The following is an 18,867-nucleotide window of genomic DNA, read 5'->3' as shown; positions in this document are numbered from 1 at the left end:
GTCCTGAGCTTCAAACTTTTGATTTTTAGAGTTGCCTATTTTGAGTGTGTTCTCATGTCATTGATTACTGATACAAGTTGATACATGCAATTGTTGGGAGGAAAGATTCCTCAGAAAGCACAGAGAGCTGTATTTGTGTATATTCCATTTCAAAAAAGAGAAACGTGGTATTCATCCTTGCTGATGGATTAGGAGGTATGAGAATAGATTGGAAGCTGAAGGTTCTCCACGTCTGACTGCACCCAGATTGGTGGGCTGTTGTTCTTATAGATATAATTTAAAGGAAGGCTTGTACATTCCCCAGGTATCTCACATGATGCTATTGCTCAAGAGTCTAAACGATATTGGCAGAATTTGGAAGCAAATGTACCTGGAGCGCAGGTATTTTTCTCTTGTGTACTTTCTGCATTTGGTGTCCTTTCTGGAATTGCGTAATAGATGTTGGTTGTTGGTGGATGCAGTTAACACTTACAGTCCAGTTACTTTCTTAATATTCATTCAGGTGAGTCATTCTTATGTGAAAAAACAATTTGCATTTTAGTTGATCATCATAAAAAAATTATGCAGCCCACAATGCTTGCCAAGAGTGTAGGACACTGTTTTCTTATTTAGTTTAATTGACAAAACAACTGGAGTTCTGGGCTTTACGGGTTCTTGGAGTAAGGGGGTTAGATTATTTTTATAGTTTAGCTTTCCACCTGGCATGTCTCGTTTTTCCATTGCTCTCCCCTCAACACCCCTGACCCAAATGAAACAATTCTAGTCATCAATTTCAAAGATGAGTTTCATAAATTAAAGTTTGGCATCTATAATCTACTTTTATGATATTCTCTTACATTTGGGGGGAGAATTGGAGATTTAGTTATCAGATATAATGGTCAAATCAAGTCAGATAAAAATGGGAAATTGTATACTATTGTGAAAAAAATGCATCTTGATTTAGTATTTTGTCATCAGAAAACTGGTTTTCTGTTAAAAAAATTAAAACGAATCTTTTAATTGTTTAAGGTACTTGGTAATCAAATAATGCCTGGATTTCTTAATATGAAGATAAAGTTTGTGTGCGCCCAGTGTCTGAGAAACGGTCAAGTCATTGAACCAGACAAAAACAGAAAATATTGTAGTGCAAAAGCAAGGCATTCGTAAGTATTGTGTGTGGAAACAATTCCTATTTTGTAATTTTCTGTTTCGTAGGTATAAAATTATACACATAAGAAAAAAGTTTAAGGCTTTGAAGAGAGGAGAGAAAAATAGATAATTTAGGATAATTACAGACACAAGGGAAGAGATTTTTAGGACCTAGTAGATAAGAATTCACAAGTAGTGTTTTTTTCCTGTATTTTATCAATTTGTTTAGAGTTTGTAGGGAATGTTTGTAAATGACAATAGGAAGTGAAAATACAGAATCATAAGGTATTTCTTTTAGAAGCATTGAGAAAAAAATTCTCTGGTTCCTCAGGTACAAACTTTGTGCCTCTCCCTTTGTGTTATGTCTTTTGCTTGTGTGTCTTTGTTTTTTTCTGAACTCCATTTTTCTTAGGTGGACCAAAGACCGGCGTGCGATGAGAGTGATGTCTATTGAACGTAAGAAGTGGATGAACATCCGTCCTCTCCCCACAAAGAAACAAATGCCTTTACAGTTTGATGTACATACGTAATTTTTAAGCCACTTTTTTTAAATTAGGCATTTCAAATCATTAGAAAATAGTAGTAATTCAGATTGAAACTCAAGCCCTTTAAATAATATTCGTCAGTAATAATGCTATTTAAATGGTTCCTCTTTGGTTTTCCTTCCCTTTAGTATATGTATGGTTCCATAGCAGTTTTCATATTGATTGGAATTTTATGAGTTACTTGGAAAAAGTAAATAGATAGTGGATCTGAGGAAAAGTTATGGGGACAATTTAACTTATTTTTTAGATGAATTACTTTGGAGAGGGAATGAGAGCAAATTTTATTTAATTGTGATTTCTTTGGTTTGATACCAAACCTAAGGTTTTCAGTATTATGAATGCTATTGATGAGTTTGTTTTTATCATGCCTTGTCTCTTTCACTGCAGCAAGGGATACGTAGCTACAAGACACCTAACTTTATAAGACTTTCTAAAAGTAACCCAAAGAAAAATGTTCAATGTTAGAGGAACATGTTCTTCAAAAACTAGAAAACACTAGGCTAACTTAAAGTTAGGATAGTATTTCATTCACACAGTGCCACATTTCATCTTGGTACACTGTAGCACCTTACCTGATCTTGAAGATGATTGTCTGAGCAAACCACTTGAGTTGTCCGGGACTTTCTTCTTCACGAGAGAGAGGGTCTGGAGAGCATCTAGAGGCACTTCACACGTGCGTTAGCAGACAGGGACACTTGGAGCATCTACAGGTAGTAAGCTCTCTACCTGGATGGAGGAAATGTGGAGGGAACCTTTTGCCCAGAGAAGCAGGGCAGATGGACTGTAGAGTCCCCGTGTAAATGAGGCCTCTCTCTGAACTGCAAGAAGGAGTTGAAGCAGAGGTAGATGTATTTTTCACCACCTACAGTACCTTGCAGTTTTGTAAAACTTACGCAAGTAACACAGCCAGCCTTTTCGAGGCTTTGGTAGGTTTGTGTTTTATCCAAAGTGGTTTTAGACTCAGATTTTATTAATGGGTTATGTACGAGGGGGAAAGGGGTTTATTTGGAACCTTGATTTCCTGTGGTTTAAAGGATGATGGACATAATATGTATATCAAGTACTTTGATAAAATGAGTACAACTGAGAACAACCCTGGTTCCTGAGGCAGCTGCTTAGAGTATTGGTTATTCTTTAATCTTGAACATGGTGTACTACTGTGCAACATTACAGTAGCTTATTTCCTCTTTTTTTTCGCCTGCCATACTAGGTATTGCTAAGGGACTTTTTTTCTTTTTTTTTCTTTTTTTTTCATTTTTTCTTGCTCTGTCACCCAGGCTGGAGTGCAATGTTGCGATCTCCGCTCACCGCAACCTCCACCTCCTGGGTTCAAGCAATTCTTCTGCCTCAGCCTCCCGAGTAGCTGGGATTACAGGCGTGTGCCACCACACTCAGCTAATTTTTGTATTTTTTTTTTTAGTAGAGACGAAGCTTCACCATGTTGGCCAGGCTGGTCTCGGACTCTTGACCTCAAGTGACCCACCCGCCTCGGCCTCCCGAAGTGTTGGGATTACAGGCGTGAGCCACCGTGCCCGGCCCGGGACCTTTTTTCTTAAAGAAGAAATTATACTATATGTGTGTATGTGTGTAGAGAGTGTGGTGAGGCTTAAAGACAATGGGCTTCAAAGTCTGCCAGAAGGGCCCCAGTCAAGTTATTCAGCCTCAGTTTGCTCACCTGTAATTGGGAATAATTATGTGTGATGGTGTTATGGAAACACCTGGCACAGTGCCTGGCCTTCTCCTTTACCTGCTTTTCTTCCTGCTCCTTATCATTGAGCTTTGAAAGACTTCGGTAAATGTTTCCCTAGTAATATGACTAAGTACTTACTGGGGTTTGATGGGGGAAAGAATATGACTATTTTATCCAGTACTGACTTTATGCAGAAGATTTTAAGGGTGGGGTCACTGACATTGGTCCAAGGGAGGAAATGTACAGTGTTAAGGGGGCTGACCGAGTTTTAGCCAAAACTCTGAAAAACATGACAGATGCTAAGCATTTAATGCCACGTAAGCTAAATAATGTAGGGCCAGCTGCCGTTGAAGCACAAACTAAGATAAGCTAATAATTAGTTGTACTAGGATTTATACCTCATACAGACAAGTAGGTTGATGGTATTCAAGAATGCATTCTCCGTGATGGAGGTTTTCTTGGTTCCTGGCTCATAATTCTTAGGGAAGTCTGCATTCTGCTGATCACGATCACTTTATTTTCCTACCAGTATCACTGTATTTACTTTGTTAAATAAAAATACAAATAACCTGAAGAGGTATTATTTGAAAGCTGTGTAACTCCATGGTATGGCTAGTGTGATAATTGTCTTCTGATAATGCATATGTAGTGAATTATGGCCGAGGTTAGTTTCCAGTACTGGTTATAAGTAAGTTAAATTTCTGAAATGTTTTGGGCACTGTTCAGTACCCTTTGGAGTAGCCTGCAGTTTCTTTACTGCTTTCAAGTGCTGATGTGGAGGAATCATTAGTATTGGGCAGGGAAACAGGAGCTGTCAGACTGAGAGGGCCAGGGATGTTTATTGTGGAGATTAAATGTTCTGAGTAAGTGAGTTTGTAGACATTTTCTTGTAAGAAAATGTTCCATGCTTTACTCTGTTTTGGACATTTTCTTTTGAAAAATTTTGAGATAGAAACCTTAATATCATTTCATATATTTAGAGCATATAGTTAATTTGAGTAGAGTCAAATTAATCTTACTTTAGAATTTGATTACTAAGTATTAGCATGGATAATAATGCTTCTTTTGCTTAAATGTAAAAATTAGGCCGTTTTACTAGGTGTACTTTGTCTTAATCATATTCCTATTTTTTTATACAGCTGTGCAACCATATTGCTTCTGGGAAAAAATGTCAATATGTTGGAAACTGTTCCTTTGCTCATAGTCCTGAGGAAAGAGAAGTTTGGACTTACATGAAGGAGAATGGGAGTAAGTTAATCTTTTAGCTGTGTCCTTGAGCTAGCTTGCCTGAAAGTTCTTTTCCTCTCTATAAATATGCCAGCTTCCTGTGAACACAGAAAGCAATTTGCATTCTAAACGGTTGCCCCGTTTCATCAGTAGCTCTGTTGGCGATGATGCCTGGAAAATGTGGGCACAGCCTCAGTGGGGTAGAATGTGGCATCTGATCTGTGTTTGGTTAGGTCAGATTTGGATATAAATATATAGGTCTGCATGCATCCTTACATGTAATAGATGTATTCCTAAAAAATGACCTGGGGAAGTTCAGTACTCCCTTGACTGTTTAAATCAGATCATCTGCTCGTATTGGAAATAGTTTGCCCTCTGAATTAACCAGGTTAGAATTGGCGGTTTCTTCAGGGAGGCATTACTAATCAAACAGGCTCAGAATCAGAGGTCCAAGGAAAGAATGTTTATTTTGGTCAAATTCCAAGTTTATTGTGGGAGCCTTTGAGAGGAGCCGCAGACAACCTTTCACTTTTGACCATAAAATGTTTTACTACAAGGATCATTATTCTTTAATCTTAAGTAAACTGATGAAAGGTATACTGACAGCAGTCTCTGGATTATAAGAACCAACCAGATTTGACTGTTGCCTGCCATGTTTCAACCACATAGATCGTCAGTGGTGTGTGGACGGGATTCCCTCTAGCTGTCTTGCTGGGAGTGAGGCCATGCAGTCCGGCCTGACTGAAGATGCCCTTGCGCACCAGGCTTTTGCAATGACTCCTGCCACCACTGGTCTTAAGGAAGAAGCATTTCTAGTTTATCTCTAATCTTTGCCTGATGATACATTGTTAGAAACCGTTAGGCAGACAACAAAGCCAAGTTTTAACCAGATCCTCATTACCAGAGTTTTTAGCACAGTGGTTCTCAACTGGGAACAAATTTTTTTTTTTTTTTTTTTTTTGAGACAGAGTCTCGCTTTGTCACCCAGGCTGGAGTGCAGTGGCGTGATCTCGGGTCACTGCAAGCTCCGCCTCCCGGGTTCACACCATTCTCCTGCCTCAGCTTCCCGAGTAGCTGGGACTACAGGCGCCTGCCACCACACCTGGCTAATTTTTTGTATTTTTAGTAGAGCCGGGGTTTCACCGTGTTAGCCAGGATGGTCTCGATCTCCTGACCTTGTGATCCACCCGCCTCAGCCTCCCAAAGTGCTGGGATTACAGGCGTGAGCCACCGTGCCCGGCTGGGAACAAATTTTGCCACTCCCCTTTCCTGTGGACATTTGGCAATGTCTGGAGATATTTTCATTGTCATGACTGGCAGAAGTTGCTCAGGCATCTAGTGGGTAGAGGCCAGGGATGCTGCTCACCATCCTGTAACGCACAGGGCATACCCCCAGCAAAGAATTCTCTAGCCAGAATGTCAACCGCATGGAGGCTGAGAAACCTCGGCTTTAGCACTTGGCAATAATGCAGAATACACCTGTTCTTACCATAGGAAGCAACTGGCAGCCACTGCCCAGCACTTGGTCATGGTTGTCTTGTCAGTTGCAGCCCAGCATATCCGCCCTCTGGGACTGTGGCTTGACTGATGGACTCCCATCAGGGTCAGAATCTTGGTCCAGTAGTAGTATGTTTCTCATCTTTCTCAGTAAGCAGTGAGGAGTGTATCAGCTCCAAGTCCCCCAAGCCACGTAAGTAGCCTTGTGTGGTTGTAGCTCTGACACTGAGTGTGGAACGTAGGGTGACAGAGGCAGTTGTGAGGCTTTTGTGACAATACTGTTTATAATGGTTTCTGAGTTTTAAACATCCCCAAAGTGTCATGCAAATGCAGGGAGGGGTTAATTAATCCTGAGAACTAATATTTGCCATCTAACAGTCCTGAAAGTAGTTCTTATGCGTGAGAGTTTACCTGCTGCTTGAACTGGGTGATCTCTCCATGTCTAATATAATAGTCTCCTTCAGCCCCCTTGAGTTTCTTTTGAACTGTATGCTGACTGATACAAAATATGCACACAGTTGCATGTATTTAAATGGAGTTTAGTTGCTGCTGCTGAAAGTAATTCATTTTTCTTTAGTACAAGATATGGAGCAATTTTACGAACTATGGCTCAAGAGTCAAAAAAATGAAAAAAGTGAAGACATAGCCAGTCAGTCAAACAAGGAAAATGGAAAACAAATTCACATGCCAACAGATTATGCTGAAGTTACAGTGAGTACCGTGCGTCATTTACCCTCTCTTTGCCGAGCCATTGATGGAGCCTTTCTTTTCCCTTTTCTTTTTTTTGAGATGGAGTCTCTCTGTGTCACCAGGCTGGAGTGCAGTGGTGTGATTTCAGCTCACTGCAACCTCCGCCTCCCTGGTTCAAGCAATTCTCTTGCCTCAGCCTCCCAAGTAGCTGGGATTATAGGCTCGTGCCACCACGCCCAGCTAATTTTTGTATTTTTAGTAGAGATGGAGTTTTACCATGTTGGCCAGGATGGTCTCGAACTCCTGACCTCGTGATCTGCCTGCCTCGGCCTCCCAAAGTGCTGGGATTACAAGCGTGAGCCACCATGCCCGGCCTTTCTTTTCTTTCCCATCTTCTCCAAAACCCGGCTCCCTCACTCACTGCCTGCCCTTCTCTGTTCTGTGTCTTCATCTTCTCTCTCTAGTGGTTTCCTGCCACTAGCTTAAGTCTCCTCATGTGAAAAAATCCTTTCTTCAATCCTTCTGACTTTGGAGCCAGAGAATCGTAAGTCCAAGTCCTGGTTTCTCTCCTTACTTGCCTGGCACCCTGGGCAGATTATTTATGTCTCCGAGTGGGGTTGTCCTGATGGATTAGTGAAGTATGAGGAGTCTGTGACTCTTCCCTAGTGGGAGGCCCCAGCAGGTGGCTCAGGAATGTGGGCTGTCTACCCCGCCGGACCTTACATTCCCCGCTTACGCCTGCAGTCTGGCCTCTCCCTCTATAGTTCTTGGGGACATTAAGTTACCAGTGGTCTGTTAACTGTTTTGGTTTTCTTTTAAAAATTTCAAAAAAGTGAAGAGGATAATATAACAAATATCTTGAGCCCACCATCGCAAGTTAACTGATGTTAACAATTTGTTGTAGTTCCTATTATAAAATAAATAAATGCCACAGATAAAGTTAGAACCCCATATGTTCCCCTCCCCAGGGGAACAGATCCAGTGTGTATTTTTCCAGGCCATGTTTACCTAAGGATGACACATTTATTCAAAAATTTTTTTTTTTTTTGAGATGGAGTCTTACTCTGTTGCCCAGGCTGGAGTGCAATGCGGTAGTCTTGGCTCACTGCAACCTCCGCCTCTCGGGTTCAAGCGATTCTCCTGCCTCAGCCTTCTAAGTAGCAAGGGATTACAGGTGCCTGCCACCACGCCCGGCTAATTTTTTGTGTTTTTAGTAGAGACGGGGTTTCACCATGTTGGCCAGGCTGGTCTCAAACTCCTGAGCTTGTGATCCACCTGCCTCAGCCTTCCAAAGCTGTGGGATTACAGGCATGAGTCACTGTGCCCGGCCAACACATGTATTTTTTTTTTTTTTTTTTTTTTTTGTGAGACGGAGTCTCGCTCTGTCGCCCAGGCACGAGTGCAATGATGTGATCTTGGCTCACTGCAACCTCTGCCTCCCAGGTTCAAGCAATTCTCCTGCCTCAGCCTCCCGTGTAGCTGGGACTACAGGTGCCGGCCACCACGCACGGCTAATTTTTGTATTTTTAGTAGAGACGGAGTTTCACCATGTTGGTCAGGCTGGTTTCAAACTCCTGACCTCGCGTGATCTGCCCGCCTCAGCCTCCCAAAGTGCTGGGATTACAGGCGTGAGCCACCGTGCCCAGCTACATTTATTCTTAAATAATCTATAGTTCCACTTGATGTGGTTTTAAAAGTTTACGTAAGCATATGTGTTACTGCCCTTATTTCTTGTTTTTTGGCACCTCCGTCTCTGTTGATTCAGTCAGATCCAGTTTCATTGCCCATTGCAGGCCTTGTGTGTGGCCTGGCCTTGCCCAGCGTCTCTCTGCTTGTGACATGCCCTGTGAATGCCTACCTTTGCCACATTGATTCCCTTGCTACCTTTACTTAAGTGCTCCTTGGTGTTTATTTTATTATATATATATATATTTTTTTTTCTTCCTTTTTTTTTGTTTTTTTTTTTGAGACAGGGTCTCACTCTGTCATCCAGGCCAGAGTACAGAGGCACAGTTATGGCTCACTGCAGCCACTACCTCCTGGGCTCAGGTGATCCTCCGACCTCAGCCTCCTCAGTAGCTAGGACTGCAGGTGCTCTCCACCACGCCTGGCTAATTTTTGTATTTTTTGTAGAGATGGGGATTTTGCCATGTTGCCCACGCTAGTCTGAAACTCCTGTGCTCAAGCACTCCTCCTGCCTCGGCCTCCCAAAGTGCTGTGATTATAGGCATGAGCCGCTGCGCCCAACTGCTCCTTGGTGTTTCTAGAGCAGGTCACCTCGACTTGTTGGATCATAAGGCTTACCTGGGGCCGGGCATGGTGGTTCATGCCTGTAATCCCAGCAATTTGGGAGGCCGAGGCAGGTGGATCACCTAAGTTTAGGAGTTCAAGACCAGCCTGGCCAACTTGGTGAAACCCCTTCTTCACTAAAAATGCAAACAATTTGCTGGGCATGGTGGCAGGTGCCTGTAATCCCAGCTACTTAGGAGGCTGAGGCAGGAGAATTGCTTAAACCTGGGAGATGGAGGTTGCAGTGAGCCAAGATCGCATCAGTCCACTCCAGCCTAAGCAACAGAGTGAGACTCTGTCTCAAAAATAAACAAATAAATAAATAAGGCCTACCTGGGGTGTTTCATAATAAGGAGTCTTAGAGCTGGGCGTGGTGGCTTGCACCTGTAATCCTAGCCACTCAGGAGGCTGAAGTGGGAGGATCACTTGAGCCCAGGAGTTCAAGGCTGCAGTGAGCTATGATCGCACCACCGTACTCTAGCCTGGATGACAGCGAGACCATGTCTCTAAAAAAATAAAGTAATAAAAAGTCTTCATTTATACCCCACAATGAATGAGTTCAAATCTGTTTTTACCCAGTGTTGCAGATAATTATTGCCCAGGACATTTGGGAAATACTGTCCAACACTTATAGTTTGCATCTGTTGTAGCACTTAAATCCCCTCATAACACTTCCTTTTGTATAGGTCTGTTCCCCACAGGGGCAGTGTCTTTACATTCCTGATGCCACAGCAGTGGCTCAGTTCACGTACACTGAATGGAGCTGCTGCTCGTCCTTTTGGAGTTGGCATGTCCTGGTCTTTCTCATCCTTTCTGCTTTTCCTCATGGTGTTAGTTCTTCCCTGAATCCTTGTTTGTACCTGCCTCTTGTTCTCCCAGCAAACATCCTTGTTTGCATACCAGCTCCTATTGCCTCTTTACCGGAGATTTCCTGGACAGCTGGCAGCATTTGTCACCCTTCTTCTCTGTGTCCTGAGTGCTGGCTTGCTTCCCCATGCTGTGGTCCTTTCCTTGTCCCTATTTCTAACCTGAGTTTTATGTCTTGCCTGGCTCTCCCACCAGCCTGGGCTCCCTGGAATTGAGTCTGGATCTCACATCAGGTGACTGATGGGACATGTGTCTTTGCTGCACATTAGGTGGACTTTCACTGCTGGATGTGTGGGAAAAACTGCAACAGTGAGAAGCAGTGGCAGGGCCACATCTCCTCCGAGAAGCACAAAGAGAAGGTTTTCCACACCGAGGACGACCAGTACTGCTGGCAGCACCGCTTCCCAACAGGCTATTTCAGTATTTGTGATAGGTATGTAGGTTTCTACAATTTTTCCATGTCAGAATTGCTGACCTCAAATTTTCATGGACATGTCAGCTGACACGGAATACCTGGGTGTTAAAGTTGTAATGTTGCTGTGCTCTGACAGACCCTGAAGGATTCTTGGGTTTTGGCTCAAAGTGTTTCGCTGCTCATCAAACCATTCCTTTCACTCTTCTTAGGTTATATGAAAAGATTTAATAGTCTTCCAATACTAGTTTGAAATGTCTTAGGATAATTGAATAGAGAAGCATGTTCATTCCAATTTGCCCAAATGACCTTTGCGTTCACAGCTGTGATTCTCAAACCCTTTGCCACAACCTTTGCTCACAGTAAATGTTCATCAGATTTGAAATGGCTTTTACATTATATTTAAAATCTAGAACTTAGATCAAAGGAAGATGTTAATATGTATCACTCCTTTGTTTAAGTTTTCTTAGAAAATTTTTCAATGCAGCCGGGCATGGTGGCTCACGCCTGTAATCCCAGCACTTTGGGAGGCTGAGGCGGTTGGGTCACTTGAGGCCAGGAGTTCGAGACCAGCCTGGACAACATGGTGAAACCCTGTCTCTACTAAAACTACAAAAATTAGCCGGGCGTGGTGGCAGGTGCCTGTAATCCCAGCTACTCAGGAGGCTGAGGCAGGACAATCACTTGAACCCAGGAGGTGGAGGTTGTAGTGAGCCGAGGTTGCGCTACTGCACTTCAGCCTGGGCAACAAACAGTGAGACTCTGTCTCAAAAAAAAAAAAAAAAGGTTTTTCAGTGAAAAACTAAGTAATTCTGAATTGCTTATTTTATTAAATCACTGTTAATATTTAATTCCCTAATTTAGATCCATGTGATCCTTAAAACTATTGAAGACATTTTTTCCTTGATGCCGCCTCTGATTTCTTTCTACTACATTCAGGAACAACTATAGTCTTTTTTCTCCTATCAGTCAGTACTTTTCATAGAGTATATTTAAATAAAGTACTGATTTTTCTATTGTAGATGTCATGGCTATAAAATATTTACCATTCTAGGCTTGAGATTCCTAACTAAAAGTTGTATGCAAATCATAAAGCTAGTGAAATATACAGTTTCAAGAATCATGACACGATTTTTAGAAACAACTTATGGACACTGAGCAGCTGACTTCTCCTTACAGGTATATGAATGGCACCTGCCCAGAAGGAAACAGCTGTAAATTTGCACATGGAAATGCCGAACTTCATGAATGGGAAGAAAGAAGAGATGCCCTAAAGATGAAGCTCAACAAAGCACGAAAAGATCACTTAATTGGCCCAAATGATAATGACTTTGGAAAATATAGTTTTTTGTTTAAAGATTTAAACTAATATGCTGGCTTTTATGTATGATACCTAATCAGAGCATTGACCAGAAAAATTGAAAGTGTTCTAAGGCACATAGCAGAGGAGCTGCAGATTTTCTGCTTGTATTGGCGTATATCGTTCCTCCTGAGCAGCAACCCACAGTAGGTAGGAAAATGGGCTGTTTCACAGGCCTGGCCACGCTCTCACGGAACCATTGGCATCAGATGGTGAAGTGACTGCTACCCGGTTGCCATCTGTTGAACAGACTTTTGGATGAAGTGTGTTGGGGAAGAGGATAAGGTTATATCTAGGACAACTCTTTGAGTTGGTCCTTCATATAAGAATCATGACGGTAAGAGAATAAACACTTGTACTGGGATCAGAATACATGATGGATGAAATTCTTTACATGTTTTAGCAGAATGAATTTGTTTAATATAATAAAGTTTGCTACTTATCTGTATGTAGGTTGCTAAAAAGGATTTTCTTAACTCAGATTTTAAGCCAAATAACCATTTAACACTAGTATTTGTTAAATGGGGTATTTTTCTGTATTTGTATGTTTCACTATAATAAGGGAATTAAGGATAATGTGCATTGAGAATATTTTGAAAAATAATTAATTGACTTAAATTTTATTTCTTGGTCTTTTGCTGTTTAAATGATGATTTTGAAAGATTAAACCTGTACTGTTGGTATTGTGTTAGTGTATGGACCAATACTGCCTGTAATAAAGATTTTATATATAGATGCCTTTCATTTTTTCCTGTGGTCCTTTCCCACAAAGAATTGTTGAAACTGGGTACAAAAATCAAGATGGTTTTTTCAAAAACATTTTCATTTAGGCAGTGACCGACAGAATGCAAACTGGGACATGAAAGCAGCTGTTGACTTCGTCCTCTCCTCCGAATTTGGGCTCCGGGACTCTTACTGATCGGCTCTTCTGGGGCTCCTGTGTTTCATTCAAATGAGCTACATGAGCAGGGAGAAAAAATGGTCAGCTGGTAAGACTTGGGCTGGAATACCACCAAGACGGCTGTTTGGCATAACACCTTTGATAGGGCTCAGAGACTTTAAAGTCAGGATCTACTGGGCTGTGATGTAGCAAGCCTTAAAACCCTTAAGCAAAGTCACTTCCTCATGGGAACGTTGAATGTGTGGGATGTGGGGAAACAGAAAAGGGTCTTTTTTCTGTGTGAGCCGACCAATGGAGAGGAGGGCATGGCTGCAAGGAGTGAGAGAAATGGAGTGACATGGGATACCATGTGTGACTCTCTAAAAATACTAGCAGAGTCTGGTTCCCTCCATGTGTCGGGGGCAGTGGAGGCCAGTCACTGAACAAGGGGCATCGGGAGTGCATCTTTTTATTTATTTATTTATTTATTTATTTAATTTTTTAGGTGGAGTCTCGCTCTGTCGCCCAGGCTGGAGTGCAATGGCACGATCTCAGCTCACTGCAAGCTCTGCCTCCCGGGTTCATGCCATTCTCCTGCCTCAGCCTCCTGAGTAGCTGGAACTATAGGCGACTACCACCACGCCCGGCTAATTTTTTTTTTTTCCTTTTTGTATTTTTAGTAGAGATGGTTTCACCGCGTTAGCCAGGATGGTCTCCATCTCCTGACCTCGTGATCTGCCCGCCTCGGCCTCCCAAAGTGCTGGGATTACAGGCGTGAGCCACCGCGCCCGACCCAGGAGTGTACCTTTTTTTTTTTTTTTTTTGAGATGGAGTCTCGCTCTGTCGCCCAGGCTGGAGTGCAGTGGCACGATCTCGGCTCACTGCAAGCTCCGCCTCCCGGGCTCACGCCATTCTCCTGCCTCCCGAGTAGCTGGGACTACGTTGAGCCACCGTGCCTGGCCTCAGGGGTGCATCTTAACTGCAAAAATAATCGTGTGTTAGGGTGATGTCTGCTGTAGAATGAAATGGTAATGTTATTCTGCTGAGTTTCCCTAGTCTGATGATGGTTGTTACATTTTTTCCTTCCATGTAATTTCTCCCAAACTCCTTATATCCTCTTCTTCCAGGGAGAATAGATAATAAAAAGTTGTCTCTGGGCCAGGCACAATGGCTCACACCTGTAATCCCAGCATTTTGGGAGGCCGAGACGGGAGGCTCACTTTAGGTCAGGAGTTCAAGACTAGCCTGGTCAACATGGTGAAACCCCATGTCTATTAAAAATACAAAAATTCGCCGGGTGTGGTGGCAGGTGCCTGTAATCCCAGTTACTTGGGAGGCTGAGGCAAGGAGAATCGCTTGAACCTGGGAGGTGGAGGTTACTGAGATCAGAGAGTGTCTCACTCTGTAGCCCAGGCTGGAGTGCAATGTCATGATCTTGGCTCACTGCAACCTTTGCCTACCGGGCTCAAGCGATCCTCCCACCTCAGTCTCCCGAGTAGCCGGGATTACAGGCACACACCACCATGCCTGGCTAATTTTTGTATTTGTGGTAGATATGGGGGCTTCACCAGGTAGGTCTTGAATTCCTGGTCTCAAGTGATTACCCCACCTCAGCCTCCCAAAGTGCTAGGATTACAGGTGTGAGCCACTGCACCCAGCCTGTTTAATGATTAAAAAGCCAGTTGCTTTACCCTTTGGAATCTAGGCTAAAAACAACCTTTGACGATCATATGAGTGTTGAGATTTTTTTTCCAAACTCTCCCTGCATTTTCTGTGCTTCAGCTTTCCACCTTCTCAGCAATTCTCTAAGCTCTGAACCATCTTTTTGGTAAATTCAATTTCTGCTAACTCAGCCAGTTTCATGCTCTGGTTTGCAGCTAAGAACCCTGCCTGCCACACAGCCTTGGTCTCAGCATTAGGGAGTCAATGTTAATTACTTCGGTGAGATCACACCCCCATCCTTCAAGTGCTGGGTTTACTGCAGCAGCTTTGGAGAAGAGCATGGTGCGCAGGGAGGGGATAAAAGGAAAGGGAAAAAAAAAGTGAACAAGCAAACTCCAATCCCATTTTATTTGTAGAGGAAAGTAATAACTAGTGTGTCAACTCAGGCATGTTATCTGATTTTTTTTAATGTTTAAAAAATGACTGAGATACAATTCACTTGACAAACTTCACCATTTGTAAGCATACGATTCAGTGGTGTTTAGCATAGCATATTCACAATGTTGTGCTATCGTCACCACAATCAATTCTAGAATATTTTCATTCCCTAAATAAAGCCCACACGCCTTAGCCATCACTCCCAGAATCTACACACTTGTCCTGCCTCTCAAACTGTGGACATCCATTAACCTGCCTTCTGTCTCCAGGGATTCTCCTGTCCTAGACATTTCGTATAAATGGAATCATAATATGTGGCCTTTTACGACTGGCTTCTTTCCTTAGCATAATTCTCCAGTGCTCACCTGTGTCGTGGCATGTATCAGTACTTCATTACTTTTTTTTTTTGACATGGAGTTTCGCTCGTCTCCCAGGCTGAAGTGCAGTGGCGCAATCTTGGCTCACTGCAACCTCTGTATCCTGGGTTCAAGAAATTCTCCTGCCTCAGCCTCCCGAGTAGCTGGGATTACAGGCATACACCACCATGCCCAGCTAATTTTTTTGTATTTTTGGTAGAGACGGGGGTTTCACCATGTTAGTCAGGCTGGTCTTGAACTCCTGACCTCAGGTGATCCACCTGCCTCGGCCTCCCAAAGTGCTGGGATTACAGGCATGAGCCACCGTGTCCGGTGGTACTTCATTACTTTTTATAGCCACATAATACTCCACTGTTTGGATGGATCACATTTTTAAAATATCCATTCATCGGCTGATGGACATTTGGGTTGTTTCTGCTTTTTGGCTATTGTGAATATCAACAGTGCTCTGCAAGAGTTGTGACCTCAGTTTTGTTTGGCTGTAGTGAGCTGTCACATCTGCCCTGAAGGTGTGGAAGCTGCAGGTGAATCTTTCCTACCCTCAGGGACCCCTTCTCTGCACAGTGCTCCCACCCTGTGACTGAGGTGCCCTGGGCAGGGGGCTGCTGCCCAGAGGTGCCCACCCCTCTCCATCACTCACCCTTCCTGGAGCTTCCTATCCTGTGAGGACTGTTTGCATAGAGCCCCCAACCTTTGTTTTGATTTAGTTCCAGGTACCTGCACCAATTGGGAAACTGAAGGAGAGCAGTTAGGGCAGATTTGAAATATTCTTTTTCTTTTTGGTTTTTTTAGAGACAGGGTCTTGCTCTGTCCCCCAGGCTGGAGTACAGTGGCACAACCTTAGCTCACTGTATCACTGTAGCCTCAACCTTCTGGGCTCAAGTGATCCTCCTGCCTAAGCCCTCCAAGTAGCTAGGACTACAGGCATGCACCACCATGCCCAGCTAATGTTTTCTGTATTTTATTTTTTGTAGAGTTGACATCTCACTATGTTGCCCAGGCTGATCTCCAACTCCTGGACTTAAGCAATCCTCTCACCTTAGCCTCCCAAAGTGCTGGGATTACAGGTAAGAATTACCGCGCCTGATGCCTCAAGAACATTCTTTAGCTGGCCTGGGGAGATGAGAATATACACTGCTTTATCTGATGCAAGGGATGAATGCCCATTTCTAGAAAGCCCATTCTGTGGTGATGATACAGTCTCCAAGAACAGAAACACCACTGTCCAGAGTACCCAGGCCAAGGGCCTGCCCTTTTCTTCTGCATAATCTGCTATCTTGTGTTGTTAGGCATGTCCTGTTTTGTAAGTAAAAGCTTGCAAGCTTTCAAAATTAATAAGCACTGCCAACATGGTGAAACCCCATCTCTACTAAAAACACAAAAATTAGGCTGGATATGGTGGCTCACGCCTGTAATCCCAGCACTTTGGGAGGCTAAGGTGGGCAGATCACCTGAGGTTGGGAGTTTGAGACCAGCCTGACCAACATGGAGAAACCCCGTCTCTACTAAAAATACAAAATTAGCCAGGTGTGGTGGCATGTGCCTGTAATCCCAGCTACTCGGGGAGACTGAGGCAGGAGAATCGCTTGAACCCAGGAGGCGGAGGTTGCGGTGAGCCGAGGTCGTGCCATTGCACTCCAGCCTGGGCAACAAGAGTGAAACTCCGTCTCAAGAAAAAAAAAAATACAAAAATTAGCTGGGCATGGTGGTGTACATCTGTAGTCCCAGCTACTTGGGAGACTGAGGCAGAAGAATCTTTTGAACCTGGGAGGCAGAGGTTGCAGTGAGCTGAGGTTGCACCACTGCACTCCAGCCTGGGCGACAGAGCAAGACTCCGTCTCGGAAAAAAAAAAAAAAATCAAAATTAATAAGCATTAGTTCTCTCTGGCTGCAAGGAAGGGTTAATATTGAGGAAATACATGGCCATGCATCACAGCAACACGTTCTGAGAAATAACATTGTTAGGTGATACCAGTGTTGTGTGAACATCCATAGCGTACACTCACACAAACCTAGACAGTATAGCCTACTATACGCCTAGGCTATTGCTATATAGTATATGGTATAGCCTATTGCTCCTAGGCTACAAACCAGTACAGCATGTTACTATACTAAATATCTTAGGCAACTGTAACACAGTGGTATTTGTGTATCTAAATTTACCCAAACATAGAAAAAGTATAGTAGGCCGGGACTGGTGGCTTACGCCTTTAATCCCAACACTTTGGGAGGCCAAGGCAGGCAGATCACTTGAGGTCAGGAGTTCGAGACCAGCCTGGCCACCATGGGAAAACCCCATCACTACAAAAAATACAAAAATTAGCCAGACATGGTGGCACACGCCTGTAATCCCAACTACTTGGGAGGCAGAGGCATGAGAATTGTTTGAACCCAGGAGGTGGAGGTTGTAGTGAGCCAAGATGGTGCTACTGCACTCCAGCCTGGGTGACAGGGCAAGACTCTGTCAAAGAAAACAAAAGGTACAATAAAAACAGTATCATAATTTTCTGGGACCACTGTCACAGCACATGACACATATATATTCCTCTGCCCCATTCCCTCCTCAAACCCTGAGCAACTTGATCTTGGTATAAAAAGTGGCCAAGAGGCTGGGTGTGGTGGCTCATGCCTGTAGTCCTAGCACTTTGGGAGGCCGAGGCGGGTGGATCACCTTAGGTCAGGAGTTTGAGACCAGCCTGGCCAACATGGTGAAACCCTATCTCTACTAAAAATATAAAAATTAGCCAGGCGTGGTGGTGGGCACCTGTAATCCCAGCTACTTGGGAGGCTGAGGCAAGAGAATTGCTTGAATCCAGGAGACGGAGGTTGCAGTGAGCCGACCTGGTGCCACTGCACTCCAGCCTGGGCAATAGAGTGAGACTCCATCTCAAAGAAAAAAAAAAAAAGTGGCTATGGAAAACTCAGATACAAGTTGGTGTGGACGAGTTAGGGCTGACCTAACCTATGAAAAGTAGTACAGCCTGACCCGAAAGGCCTAGTGTATTTTGAAACAAATTTATAATTGTTTCAGAAGAACGTTCTGGGCCAGCTGCAGTGGCTCAGACTTGTGATCCCAGGACTCTCGGAGTCCAGAGCAGGAGGATCACTTGAGGCCAGGAGTTCAAGACCAGCCTGGGCAGCACAGTGAGATCCCATCTCTACAAAAAATAAAAAAGAGAACATTCTGCTGCCAGAGCAGGGCCCCAGTTGCTCAGAAAGTGAAGAGGAAAGGAGGCATTCTTTTGTTAATCCAGGGTGGTTTTCTGGTCAGTAAGACACTGCCTTGCATTTGCTCACAAAGGACTGTGGGTTTTGTGAGATTAAACCACAGACAACAAAAGTACTTTGGACCTTATGAAGCCCTGTGCAAATGTCAGATGTCTTATGGAAGTGTAGGGTAAATTCTGTTGCAGCAAGCTACAGTGAATGAGGACACTGGTGACTTCTGACCATATTTATTTTCTTTAGCAATAAATTGTGTAACTCTAATCTACACAAAGGAATCAACAGAAGTATAAGTGGCAAATTAGAAGGTTAAAAAAACTCTGTAACTATATATTTTTTCTCTTAGCTTTTTAAAACAAGATTAACACTGTATGGTTGGGTTTGTAACAGATAATAAGGGTAATAACACAAAACAGAGATGAGGGACAAGTTAAAAATAAAGGAATTAATGTTATACGAGAAAATAGCTACTTTCTACAAAATAAGGCAGTAAAGAAGAAACAAAAAGACGTGACAGGTGGGCGCAGTGGCTCATGCTTTTACATAATCCTAACCCTTTGGGAGGTCGAAGGGGAAGGAT

The 18,867-nt window shown here is 43.4% G+C and overlaps 2 protein-coding genes across 7 annotated transcripts in view; both read left to right on the top strand.

Moving 5' to 3' along the window:
- ZC3H7A (zinc finger CCCH-type containing 7A) overlaps positions 1–12,438 on the top strand; it is a 47,111-nt gene extending 34,673 nt beyond the window's left edge. For 5 of the 6 annotated variants that reach the window (XM_001144462.7, XM_016929444.3, XM_016929442.4 and 2 more), the window contains exons 17-23: positions 305–381; positions 1,009–1,142; positions 1,541–1,646; positions 4,503–4,611; positions 6,665–6,798; positions 10,203–10,366; positions 11,525–12,438. In XM_001144462.7, the coding sequence (XP_001144462.1) occupies positions 305–381; positions 1,009–1,142; positions 1,541–1,646; positions 4,503–4,611; positions 6,665–6,798; positions 10,203–10,366; positions 11,525–11,714 (914 nt within the window). In that variant the 3' untranslated portion in view covers positions 11,715–12,438. Of the gene's footprint in view, positions 1–304; positions 382–1,008; positions 1,143–1,540; positions 1,647–4,502; positions 4,612–6,664; positions 6,799–10,128; positions 10,367–11,524 lie in introns of all 6 variants that reach the window. The other variant, XR_010152272.1, reaches the window with a different exon arrangement.
- A 97-nt stretch (positions 12,439–12,535) lies between these two features.
- Positions 12,536–18,867, top strand: part of TXNDC11 (thioredoxin domain containing 11) — a 71,181-nt gene continuing 64,849 nt past the window's right edge. The window contains exons 1-2 of the mRNA XM_063796667.1: positions 12,536–12,694; positions 16,037–16,129. The gene's annotated coding sequence lies outside the window, so the exon portion shown is untranslated. The remainder of the gene's footprint in view (positions 12,695–16,036; positions 16,130–18,867) is intronic.

This window comes from Pan troglodytes, chromosome 18 (genome assembly GCF_028858775.2).
Source record: "Pan troglodytes isolate AG18354 chromosome 18, NHGRI_mPanTro3-v2.0_pri, whole genome shotgun sequence".
Classification (NCBI taxonomy): Eukaryota; Metazoa; Chordata; class Mammalia; order Primates; family Hominidae; genus Pan; species Pan troglodytes.
The sequence above is the reverse complement of the archived record's forward strand: the minus strand, read 5'-3'. Positions and strand labels throughout refer to the sequence as shown.